This window comes from Coffea arabica, chromosome 9c (genome assembly GCF_036785885.1).
Source record: "Coffea arabica cultivar ET-39 chromosome 9c, Coffea Arabica ET-39 HiFi, whole genome shotgun sequence".
Taxonomy (NCBI): Eukaryota; Viridiplantae; Streptophyta; class Magnoliopsida; order Gentianales; family Rubiaceae; genus Coffea; species Coffea arabica.
This window is the reverse complement of record NC_092326.1, coordinates 39,004,018-39,017,493: the sequence shown is the minus strand read 5'-3', so window position 1 is coordinate 39,017,493 and position 13,476 is coordinate 39,004,018. Positions and strand designations below refer to the sequence as shown.

General features: G+C 36.7%; 1 protein-coding gene across 1 annotated transcript; it reads right to left on the bottom strand.

Annotated features, from left to right (window-relative positions):
• Positions 1-6,134: 6,134 nt before the first annotated feature.
• On the bottom strand, positions 6,135-13,460 carry LOC113709090 (uncharacterized). The gene is made up of 7 exons (XM_072065070.1): positions 11,352-13,460; positions 11,134-11,249; positions 9,096-9,845; positions 7,420-7,864; positions 7,187-7,340; positions 6,718-6,820; positions 6,135-6,575 (listed from the first exon to the last, which is right to left on the bottom strand). The coding sequence occupies exons 1-7, from the start codon at positions 12,642-12,644 to the stop codon at positions 6,458-6,460; spliced, it is 2,979 nt and encodes a 992-aa protein (XP_071921171.1). The 5' UTR covers positions 12,645-13,460; the 3' UTR covers positions 6,135-6,457.
• Positions 13,461-13,476: the final 16 nt, after the last annotated feature.

Below are 13,476 nucleotides of genomic sequence, written 5' to 3'. Positions count from 1 at the left end.
TAGCATATATCTAAATCTACTAGTGTAAAAATTTTACATGTAGAAATGTAGGAAAAATTAACCCTTCAATTTGTTTACCTCTCAAACTTTAACTAGTTCATTACAGCAAGAAATAAAACGAAAAAAAAAATGAGGGAAACAATTTGGGCTTTCACATATGTATGGTGAGTTTCTAGCTGATTTAATGAATCATCATTCTGCAACTTACAGCATAATCATCAATCAACTAATAAGGCAAACAAAACTCTTTTTGGGGAAGCTTTTAATTTGCCCTTTTCACGTCTCTGCAGACTTCCCGTGAATTTATTTAACTTGCACTACCCTCATCAAGATTTTCTAAAGAAGCCTAATGCTCTTCCATGATCTTCTAGATCGGCCTAGACTTAGATAAAATGCGTGTGTCTTGCTTGAATATGCATTTATTTTAGCTAGCTTATTTCGAAGAGGTAAAATTGTTGCTATTATTCACATTATTATACCATGCTAAATTCCCTAGAAACTAAATGTACAAGGTGAATCTTTTTTTCCTAAAAAGTTCAACAAAAAATTGTGAGAATTTGTTTAAAAAATAATAATAGTCTGAATACTTAATTTACTAATCAATTCTTTGACCAAGCTGACCGATTTGAGTTCTTGTTTAGAACAACTATTCCTTAACCAATTCAATTAAAAAAAGCATCCTCGTTTGGATCGCTATTTTTTTTTTTTTTTTAAGTTTTTGTAGAAAAATGTACTATAATAATTTGATATATGTAAGATAAAAAGATGATTGAAAAATATGTTCACAAAATACGTAAAAAATTTTTTTTGTGAAAAAAGTACAATCCAAACAAAAGTATAGTGTGCTCGTTATCCTCCTGTGCATTTTTGGACTATAAGATCACCATTTACACCATTTCCACTAACCAAAGGTGTTGTATGATTGCTAAAAATTTGGGTAATAAAACCGGAAAATTGGACCAAGAATTATGACTATTCTTATCTCCATTCCCATGTCTAGCTCTCAAAACCAGCCAAACGTACGAATGCCCCTTGAAGTTGTTGGAATTAGTTCGACATAGGCAGGCAGTTAAACCTAATCAATTCCTCACTCTTCCACACGTTGGAATCTCTTATTATTCCCGATTGTACTTTTTTCCTTTTATTTTTTTTCTTCCCTTTCCCCTTCCATAAGATTTATGCATGTATTATTGGCTTGTACGTAAGAAGTACAATCTCAAGTTCAAACCTTTAGCCTTTTTTAGAAAAGCATTCATTTGGAGGTATAAAAAATATCACATTATTGTCACCGTCAAGATATATATATATATGTGTGTGTATGACAGAAAATTAATGTTATCTAGACCAGCTTTTATTCTCTCCTCTTGTTCCCTCTTATTCCGTTTTTGTTACTTCGTCTTCTCTTTTTGTCTTGGATGGACATTCATGCATGTGACTCTAAACTTCAATCAATTATTTACCCCCCTCAAATTTCTTTTTACTTTGGACGGCAGTTTAAACGATTCTCAATCAATCATTAGAGTCCGGCAGGTCCTAATTGTAAAGTTATAAAGTTTATTTATCATATTTCTTTTGGAGCATCACAATCTTCAACCAATAAAAATTTTAATATCCTCAAGAGAGGTTCAAGTTTATGATCTTAGTTTGATAATAATAATAATAAAAAAAAAGAGAGTTTATAATCTTAGTTTCCATTGGTTCTAATAGTAGGAATTGTGTAGGATTAGGCCTTGTTTGATAACTTAATTCAACATTTAAACGTAATAGATTCAAATTTTAATATGTTTAGACGTGTTTGATTACCAAAGCTAGAACATCTTAATCAATTAAATGGGTCTAAATTGTGTAAGCAAAATTTACTTCAAACAATAAGTGATAAACTATTAAATAATTTAAATGTTATGACTGCTTAAATGTTATGATTTTGGTATTTAACAATTTAATAACTTAATAAATTCATATTTCAGATTTCAGATTTCTATTTTATCAAATGCAGTAATGCACCCTTAGTCTACAGACTTGCTTATAGACCATTTGGTATATTTTATGGCCACATTGGTATGATAATTAAGAGAGAGAGAGAGACTAATGGTAAGTGATGATGTATGATAATGTAAGAATGCCTTGCAAATATCTCATGATCTATAAATGGCTCTCCGTTTAGATTACCATTTTTAAAAATTTTTGTAAAGAAATGTATTATAATAATTTGATATATATGAAATAAAAAAGTAATTAGAAAATGTGTTCACAGAGAACGTAAAAATTTTTCCGTAGAAAACAAACAACCCAAACAAGGTTACACAAGTTTTTGCCCTAAATCTGTGAAGGCATAGATATATGCTTGTTTGACGGCTCTATCATAGTAGTAAAGTTGCATATGCTTGTCCTAAATACTAAACACATGACATTATGCTGGACACTATATAGCAAATTGTTGTCAACAAAAATGTGTTACTAAGATGATGGCATATATTCCCATGTCAGTTTATAATAAGCTCATGAAAATCTAAATTGGAAACTGGAATCCAGAATCTGATCAGTGATCTTAAGGTTTTGAAAGCAGGCAGTTTATCGGGTCTTCCTTCCAAGTATTTGAAGATTGCGCACCACATATTTGTTAAGGACTCAAGCGGTAATTCAGAAACTTGCGCCATAAAGTTGCAGTTGGAATTTTCGAATTTTGAGCTGCGTATAGCACTCTTGTCTTCAAGGGGAGCTTTATCCTTTTATACCCGTCCACATTCCTGCTTTCTATTGCTATCAATGAGTGATGCTAGATTGCCTGCAATATGTACTAAATATTTGTGCAATAATCCTTTTTGATGTGAAGGGATTGTTACACTCATGAGGATTAAGAGATTATTGTGAATTGAAATCTTGATCGGGGGATCTATGCCTGATGCCTTGAATGTATATGCATAGTTCAAGTAGTTTTGCAGTGATATTGCTCTGCAGCTTTTGGTTAGGGGACCTTAGCCCCTCTTGCTCACTCAACTCTTTCTGTAATTAGTTTGATTAAATGTTCGTTCTCTCTTGAAGATCAATAACAGATCCAACAGCTTAACTTGAAAATAACTAGCACAACTACATTGAAAAGCCTGCAATGTGTCATTCCTCACTCATTCCTCTTTACCCCATATCACAAAATTTCTGTTAAAAAACGGGCTGGATGCATGACACATAATTTTTATCCAACTTTGAAATTATTATTATTTTTTGCGTATTTGACAAAAAAATTTCTTTACCCTAATGGTGGTGATAACTTTAATCCAATTTTTGTACCACGATTCATCGATGATAAGTTGTCCTGCATGATTAATAACAGTACATAGGGCCTAGCTACTATTATAGTCCATAGCAATGAGGATAACAATCATGCAAGCTTTCTTGGATCCATGGTGACAGAAACATTCTTGGCATCAGGCTGCATATGCACCATCATTATATTGTACCTAAGAAAAACCAAGGGCTGAAGGTTGATTGACTGTAATGAAAACTGAGAACACACAGCACCAGCACAATGAAAGTGCAATTATTTTGTCTTCAAGGTACCCGATCACGTTAGATGGGGCAACTTGGTTCCTGTGCCTAACATTTTATTGCATTTATATCACCAGTTTAAGCTTGCAACTCCCACCAAATATGAAAGGCTCGAACAAATTTGCACATTGCCAACGCCCTTTATTAGCTTCCTAAAACATTTACAAAATTCTAATTGAATGCACATGGTATGGTAGACAGGGGCACGGTTAACCAACAGCCTGCTGGGCTGTTGGCCAGGGAGCTATGCTCTCGCCTGTCAGGTTTGGAGTTCTATTTCTGGCTTGGCACTTTTCGAGTAGGGGTTTTAGGGAGGAAACTGGTGGGAAGTAGGGAGGGGGGATTTAAAAAAAAAAAAAGGGATAAAGGCATATTTGATCATTCGCTCTTTTTGAGTTAGATTTTGATAAGTTCAAATTTTGGCTCATGCCAAATAAACTATTTGGATTTTTCAAATTTCGGGCTTAACTCAAGGTTTAAAATTAATACATAATCACATGTGATGTATGTACACTATTAAGCAGTAATCTGTTATTGAATTTCTCCTTGAATTCCATCTACTGCTCCTTCTGTAACCGCTTTTTTGCCCATACTGTACACCATAGTACTACACACACACACACACACACATATATATATATATCGTATAATTATTCGAGTCAAATTTCAAGGAGTCTAAGTCTAATAAAGTTCAGGTTTGGCTCACAATTAAATCGAGCATCGCATTTATGCCCGATCTCTGCCCGGCTCAGAAATATACGAGACTTGAACGGTTGCCAGTAGCAATTGTTCGGAACGATATAACATGTTTTGAACAAGTTGTAATTCTACGTGAATTATTTGTAAAATTTAACAACATAGACGAATTATGGGAACCATATAAATAGTAACACAATATCATACCTCTATTATAAGGATGCATAAGAAGTTTACGTAGAATTACAAAACGTTCAAAAAAAGTTACATTGTTCACGAAAGTTGAACTGGCAACTGCCCCTGCCCTGCGTTCAATTTTCTGTGCCCCGTTAGTTGAGTTTGGACCAACACAGCTTCATGGACTATCCTAGACACAGTCGATTGTTACTCTGGGGAACTATTGAATGGGAATGTCAACCAAAATTGGATTTTTCTCTGACCAGATCGCTGAGTCATATTTTTTCCTATGAATAGTCGAACCCGGTGAATAGTTTGCAAAAATCATATCCACTGCTGAAGTTTGTACTGCTACGGATGAGATGATTATGTAAACACCAACATAGCTCAATAAAGAGACGAATATAAAACAAAAGATGTAAAATGACTTCAATTTGAGTTGTCCAATATACACAGGAATTGTCTAGTGGTCAAGGGCCACATGTTCTTGTTGAATACATTAAAGGAGATGGAGGTCTCATGTCCCTGTAGATGGGACAATGGTGCTGGCATCTATGTGGAAATTCTGGATGATGGATGATTATAAGTAATCACGTCAGGAAGTAAAAAGAAGAAACAAAGAAAGAGATGGAGGGCATGATCATCATCTAGCTTTGGTTGAAAGAGACCCGCCTTTGCTTCTGTTCAAATAACTTGTGCATTGTGAATTGTTTCTTCTAAGCAATAATAACTCTAAATATGGGACACTTGCCATCATGCAGTACTATCTCTTTCGTCACTGCTTGAGTGTCGAGGATAGGTTCAGGATTATTAATGATCAATAGTGTGAATAATTATTGCCTGCACTTTTGTCTTCTTATTCTGTCTTCATATTCAGGCAATTGGTGAAAATGTATTGTGGAATAGGGAACTTTGCATTCCTTTTCTGTTTCTTTGTTATCAAAGAAAGACGGTGGCTTAGGAATCAAGTTTAATGCCACTTTGTAAAATTTTTCCTGTGGTCTTCAAATTTTACCGCAGCAAATCTAGCATTTTGCCTTTCACAATGCACCTCATGTGATGAAATTGATGTTTTCTATCATATTTACCTCTTCTTTTCTTTTTTTTTTTTTTTGACCTTTTCAATTATTTTTTTTAGTTTTCTTTTTCGTTTTCGCTTTCTTCCTTTTGAAAGGGGCATGCATTCTCTGCATGGCTTCAATGTACTGCTTTATCTACTCTACTCTCCACTTGGAGGACTTGCCTTTACTTGGGAAATTCTTAATTGGAATTGGCCTTCATGTCATTTCTTGGAGGGCTGCAACCCTTTGAAGTTTAGGAGGATTTTTTTTTTTTTTTTAAGGAGGATGTTGTTAAGTGATCATTCTGTAATACTATACCATCCTTTGAGGAAAAAAAAAATAAGGAAATGAAGAAAAAGTTAACTTTCTTGATATCCATAATCCTCATTTCTAAATATGGATTTGGCAAATTGTAAATAAACGGTTTGACACTATGTCATGTTTCGAGTGGGGCAGCATTTGCCTATTAGTTTCATTTAAGTATGCAATTTCTGTATATTGCTTGAAATTTTGCTGAGAATTTCATTCAAATAGTTTTCTCCTTTCAAGTAACAACAACAGTCGGATTGATCATGATCTGCGAACGTTGCAAGAGACAGTAAGAGCAAAGAGTTACATACATATATATATTCATGAGACTTGATAGCATTGTATCGATAAACCAGAAAATTGGTTGAATGCTTTACTTCTTCTGACAGAATAAACTGAGTAAGATCTACAGAGCAAGTAGTGGTAAACGTTAGTTAGTTAAGCCCGTGAACACGGGCAATCAACTGGCAAATTTTTTTCCTACAGTGGCATCTAACTTAGATTAGGAAACCGGCACTGCAATGAGGAACAAAGACGGAAAAATAACTGAGCAAAAAAGAAGGCAAGAAGGTGAAAAAACCAGGAGCAAAAATTCATCCTTCTTTATCCATTATTGGATAAAAAACTCTAGGTTTTACACAACCCTTCTGATGAACTCAATCGTCTGTACTTCATGAACAAGCATAAGCGCGCACGACATCGATTATTGGAGCTTGACAAATTGGACATTTTCCACTGCCCCATTGCAGGTCACTGGCGCACTTGAAGCACGTACACATGTGCCCACATCTGAAGAGCCATTAGAAGATATTAGACTACTGGTATATATCAATGCTATTAAGACATTAAGGCTTTTATCATGGAATCAATTCAATATGGCTTCTCAATCTGATGAAAGCAAATATTATCTCAATTTATTTTGGCAAGATACCTGTAAAGAAGAGAATCTATTTGCATCTCATAGCAAATATAACATCTTCCTCTGCCGGATTTCTTACTTTGTGATGAATCCTTTCTTTTCTTTCTTCCAGTACCTGCCAAAACCATTAGTTACTTCATGAGATACATGCCAACGATTACGCTAGCTAATGAAAAGTATAATAATGCGGTGAGATAGTGTGAGTAAGTTCATTCTGTTTCCTTTCTAAAAGCTAAATGTTAAATGTTCAAGAAGAAGGAAGAAGCAAAGGTCACAGGGTTGAAAATCAGATCAACAATCTCATCCTTTATCTTGAAGAGAATAGGATATCCAGCATACTTTAGTCCGCTTTCATGATAGGCAACAGAAGCACGTCCTATTCTGACACCACACTAATGGGATGCATATAACCCAAAGAAACCTAGGAAATGATTCTACTGGTTAGGGAAACGGGAACATATTTTATACTGCAAAACCGTACCTGAATGACATGAAGCAGTTGTCACGTCCCGCGTAAGGGATTCTTGTAACTTGACCTGCATGTCAATGCAGCTCTTTACTGATCGTCGTAGTTCAGAGATCTCTTGATGGAGTTGCTCCATGTTGCCTCTCAACTCATAGATGAACTCCATTTCCTGACAATCCGGGACTCCATTATAACTATGTTCAAATGATCCGAGAATGACAAGTAACTTTTTTGCAATAGCTACTTACTATTGAAGGATGATTAGTGAAGGAAGAGCTTGGTTGAGTTTCCGGAGGGGAAGAAGGTGAGAGAGGTTGTTCGGGAGATTCAAATTCAGTTGGATCAAAGTAGTTATCACCCACTTCATTATCTTGATTGTAGTCCCACGATGTTGTTTGTCCAAAATAATCCTGGGATTCAGTGTATTCTCGTCCAGTTTGGATCTCATCCGACTCATCTTCTCCAAGATCATTACTGTGATCCGCAATTTCTTCTTCCTCTTCTACTCTTTCTTCAGGTTCTTTCTGTACTTCTTGCATTTCTACCTTCTTTGTCACTTCTTCCACTTGATATGAATTGTGCTCTTCCTGTCTCTGATTGGCCTGTTCATTTGGTTGACTTTGTGTGCGTGACATCATCAGTCTATCTATACCCTCTCTCAGACCACTGGAAAGGAAATTCGAAACGCTTTTTCTACAAATAGACGAGGAGCATGACTGTTAATAGAACAAAAGTAACAAAATATCCTATCTAAAGTTAAATTTAGCATATAAATTAGATCAGCAAGACATTCTGTATAAATAAAATTTCGTGCCTGCATAAAAAGTCGAATGAAATTTCAGTAACTCGAAGGTAACAAAAGACAAGGAAAGAAGCGAATTAGGCAACTTCATCATGAAACCAAGAATACAGAAGACTGCACTTGTAGGTTAAGCTGTTAAGGCCTATATATACACAAATTAGATTAAAAGTTCTTTTGTTTTGTCTTCAAACGAACTCTTACTTTAGTTGCTTTTTCGACGACATGCCACATTTGAACTTGGAAAGCTCTGTAACTCTGCCCTTTAGATAAAAAAATTAATCTGACATTGTCAAACAATAATGTAAAGCTACTGTTGGTGGATTTTCTTCATGTTGTGAAAGAGAAACGTATCCTTTTTCTATACAACTTGTGTGACTACTTTAAGTAGCTCGATTTTTTGTTTTTTTAACCCTAACAGAAAACAGGCTCTTTAAGTCACTCAAGAGCCACCCACCACGACCCCGGCAAGAAGAGTATTGCGCAACCAGGAAGTAGGCACAAATGAAGTGGAACACGACTTGGATGGGAGCTTCAATTTTTTATGGACTCAAGTTCTTTTAAATTTTGCATAGCTTACTAACTTTCAGAAATGGTTTAAGAGAAGGGTTTTGTATCTGCTTGCATATTGCTGCCATGGGTAAATAGCAATTGTACTTCAGGAGCTACAAGTATCCATTTACATCTATAGTACTACTTAGTTCGCTAAATTATTTTATCCCATTTTACAGCACAAACTTATACTACTATATGCCCTTGATTAATCGTTGCAGATGCTTTGGAAAAAAGAGAAAAACTAGTCAGCCAAGATTTGCTATAATATTTTTAAACATTAAAGAAATGCACATAGTGAATTCTCTAATGCTAAATTTCTTCTGAAATAAATTTGAATGTACAGGAACAGATACCTGTCAATCTCAAATTATCTCCTAGACAATGCATGTGCAAATGTTCATGTACTGAGTATGCATTAATAGTGATGCCTTTCATGATTTTCAAGTTGATGCAGCAGGTAAAGTTCAACCACTGGAGTTGCGAGCAATGTCCAGTTTACGTGCTTAAAGGCCAGGAATCTGCGAAGAAATAAAAGTGCTAAGTTGAAACAAAGTCCAGTAGCTAATTTACCTATTAAGAAGTTGGCGGATTTCATCATTCTGCATGAACGGATCAAGCATTTCCTGATACCTTGCTTGTCTGAGATCTTCCCAAGTACTACGAGGGCGAGAGACATCACTTATCCAGTCTTGGTTCATATCTACTTCCTGCTCGTAATCATCCTGTAATTCTTCCCATTCAAATGGTTGAAAAACATCAGTTTCCTGACCATAATCACTGACTACTAAGTCCTGATGAGTGCCTTCATCCTCCTTCCAATCACCTTGTGCCTTATACGCATCATCCATAAACCCATTGGTGCTTGCTATAAGATTTTGGTTGCTGGACTCTTCTATTTCTGAATTCTCATTTGCTTCATCCATTTTCATGGAATTTGCTGTCGAGGTAACTTCTGTCTTGCCATCATTTTCAGATCCTGAACTTGTCCTCTGTTGCATAACACCTGGGCTCGAAATAGCTTCTTGATGTAAAATTTCTGACCTCTGTACTTGGACAGCATTTTGACGGACCGTTGTATTTGATCCATGGTAGTTAGTACCTACAATTTGATTTTCTCTAATAGGTTCTTGTGCATCTACGTCATTGTCTACCACAGCTTTAGGTGATTTTGTTGGTTCGGTGAGTTCTTGTTGATGATTCTCTTTTCTTTGTTGATATATCATGGGAGATTTTTCCCCCTCGGTGATTTTATCTACTGCCTCTCCTTGTTGAGACCTCGAATCTGTTCCAGAATGCCGAACCTGCGCCATGAATCTCTCCCTGAAATGACGAGTCTTTTGCCTTAGCTCTTTGAAACAGGATAAAGGTTCTAAGAAGTGATTTACGCTGCAAAACATTGCATGCCAGGAAGGGTAGTTCAACCTAAAATGCGAACTACAAAAGATGACTAATATCCACATCAACTCAGTTGAAACAAGCCGTTCAGAAACCATCAACAGGGAAAAAAATTGTAATCACAAAATTCAAAATGAAATTGTGGAAACAGGTGCATACCTCAAACCAATTGTTATTGCAAATGGAAGCTTACTGCATTACCCTTCCTAATATAAAGTAAATCCTTCCCAACGTATCTTTTTATTGAATGCAATGTAGTCCACATCATGAATTGTGGCTTAAAAAGAAATTGGATTCTAAGCTTCATCCTGGCGGGTATGGATTGAGAAAACAATGGAATGACAATACAGGAAGAGGTGCTCAACTCTATCGAATATCAACCCTATGTTTGGATCAACCCCTAGACCACCACCAGAATATGTTCCATCAGTTTCTGTAAGTGAGACAAGGTACTCAGGCTGATCTTTTGTTGTTGGCAAGGTTCAAAAGTTGAGCATTAGAAGGGTCCAGTTGTTATGTAACTTGAGTTGGAACTTCATTGGATTTTACCTTTCAATATAATCTGTTCCCTTCCCCCATCCATATATATAAAAAGAGGCTAAGCTCCAACTAACTGTAAGTCTCATCTATCCATATGTGTAATTGCTTTTCCTAATCATGTGATGATGATATTGCTAAACAAATACAGCTGAGCTCTCCATGTCCACATGCAAAGGTACAAATACACTGGTGCAATAAGCATAACGGTAGTGTCATATAGGGGGAACAGAAACTGAACGACGACGACGACGACAACAACAACAAAACAAGCCGTGATTCAAGGATATGGATAGCTGTAGGGATATTCATTTTATGGAAGCGCTAAAGGATGATTGAATATGTTACAATTAATGGATGCAGTTTTGACTTTAGCATACACTAGAGAAGTTGCAGTACAGTGTGAATCATGAAAGTTTCTTCTTGTTAAACCAATTGACAGAATAAGTAATCCAATGTCCGATCACAGTAACAAAACAAAAAGAAAATTAGCATAGCACCAAAGAGTGATCTGATATTCATTTGGATTCCTTAATAAACTAGACAGGGTTTTATATTTCAGATTTCTCTTAGTCAAAGGAAAACCATGGATCCATTTAATCATTCTTATTACAAATTTTCATGTGAATACCATGCGTAGCTTGCCATAAATAGAAATGATCAAGAGCCTTCTGACCTTATATTCACAATGGCTGATGGAGCAAGTCTTTTTGAGCCAAATGATGCAGAATTAGATTGGCGACCATCTTTTCCTTCAGCTCCACGACGCAAGAATCTAACACGTAGCATAGCCTGGGAACACAACCACATGATAGTTGATAATCCTACTTGACATCTTACCTTTTTTTAACAATTCTCATAGAAGATTTCAAAATTTTGGAAAATAGAGTTGACCTGAATGCGGCCTCTATGTGAGAATCTGGAAACTGCTTTTTTGTCTACAAGTCTTTCAAGCTCCCTGTGCCTATCACGCTCCAAGTGCATTAACAAATCAGTGAATGCTTGACGACCTCTAATCCGTGGAGAACTGGAAACTGGAGAGAAAACTCTCTGTTCTGCCTTTTCCAGTGATGTTCGAACACGGGGCAATGAATGTTGGCTAATTGTATCGTTGTGATCTTCACCATTAGACGACAGTTTTTTGATGATATCAGCTACCCTGATTCTCTCACTTTCAGTAGCATCAGAATCTCTACCTCGAGAGGAAGGTGGACCACTCAAGCCTGTTTGATCAGATTCCCAGTCTAGAAACAAGTCCTCACTCTTAGATGGGGTTGCAGGCCTTAAATCGGCAAATTCCTCACCAGCATCAGGCCCTCGAAGAGGGGCATCAGCATATGAAGAATTATCATTGAAAAACATTACGGAATTGCTCCTAGAGCTACAAACAGGAGAATTGGTTGCGCTGAAGCACCGAGCCTCAGCCTCAAAGTCTCTCCACATCCTCACAAGGGAAGACACTCCGCCTAAACTTTGCGCCTCCACAGAACTTTCAGATTTTACAGGGGAATTCTCCCTTTGGGATCTCAAATCAGGCTCTGATGTGATTTCCTCTTGGCTCTTTCCCCTCTGAAATAATGCAACAGGCTCTTGGGATACAACTTCACGGCTCGCCCCCCTCTGAGAAGCCGAAACAGGCCGCCCTGATGATGGGCTGTCAGGACTTCTTCCCCTCTGAGAATTCAAAACAGGCCCTCCTGATGATGTGTTTTCTTGGCTTTTTCTCTCAAAAGCAAATACCATATCTCTTGCCTTATCCCATTTTTCCCCAGCTCTACTTTTCTTGGGATCATTCTCATTGTTGTTTCTCTGTGGATTGTGAACCCACAAATCTGTAAAATCAATATGATGACGAGGAGAATTCTCATTGGAATCTGTATGACCAGACATTCTCCTATCATCAAAATTACAAGAATGATGATTATTCTCATTGGTATGACTCCGCGGATTATGAACCCATAAATCTGTATAATCAATCTGGTGACTCAATTTGCCATTGGAAACAGAACCAGAATTTCTTGAATGACCTGGACCGCAAGAATTCAGGTGAGTCTGAACCAAGTCCTTGAAATTCTTCTGAAACGCATTGGACTCCCTTGTCCTGTATCGATGATCGTGCCGATTACGATCCTTCAAAACATAACCAAACGGAGAAGATGACGCAATCTCAACCTGAGAAGAAGCCATTTTTGACGAACTCTGATGATCCTGCACTGGAAAAATTACTCAAAAAACCTGAGCTCTCCAATAATTCTTATTCATCGTTTCTTGGTGCAAAGCACGAGGGAAAGAAAGCACCACATCTTATTCAAATGGGTGGAGAGATCAAAGAAGAATGAAGAATAATATTCATAATAAGAACAAGAATCCATTATTATCAAGAAAATGCAGCAAAAAGGCCGTCTAAAATTGTCTGTCAATGACAAACATCTCTCCTTTTTTCTCTCTCAATCTGTCTGTACCGGCAATCTTGGTCTTTTCTATATTGCACCTTGTTTCTGATCCTAATCTTTATTGACTAAATTTAGAAAATGGACCAATAATCAGCAGAAAGGACAATGACTTTAAGGGAGATAAATGAGGGAGGAGGTGAAAACGGGGCTAATTTGTTGGAAGTCTTTAATGCCTGAACCGTTCAATTAACTCTTGATTACTCAGATTCTACAGGAACTTTTGAATCCAGAAAAATAGGAAGAAAGAATTTTTGCCAACTGGGATTATCAAAATATGTTTGTGGCTCAAAATTCATCAGACACGGCGGACAGCAATAAAATGGGATGGAATCAATCAAGGAGGATAAAAACACAGATGGAAGCTTCAGATGAAGGGAGAGAATGTTGGAGAAATATCGTAGAGATGACGACAACAGAGGAAGAAGAGGGGGAATTGGGGTGTGTTGTCCTGATTGATGGATGATTTACAAACGGTTGAGTAGTTTTTTTGATAGTTTGGTGCAAGAAAAAGGAGGGAGAGACAAGGAGAGCTTACACTATGAAAGAGTCTAAGAGACGTTGGATTT

What these genes read in the sequence shown, in the direction of transcription:
- LOC113709090 (XM_072065070.1), bottom strand. Translation starts at nt 12,644, where the DNA reads ATGGCTTCTTCTCAGGTTGAGATTGCGTCATCTTCTCCGTTTGGTTAT. An exon ending in CACATAGAGGCCGCATTCAG is followed by an intron (nt 11,250 to 11,351) that starts GTCAACTCTATT and finishes TTGTGTTCCCAG; the next exon opens with GCTATGCTACGTGTTAGATT. An exon ending in ATAGATTCTCTTCTTTACAG is followed by an intron (nt 6,576 to 6,717) that starts GTATCTTGCCAA and finishes ATGGCTCTTCAG; the next exon opens with ATGTGGGCACATGTGTACGT.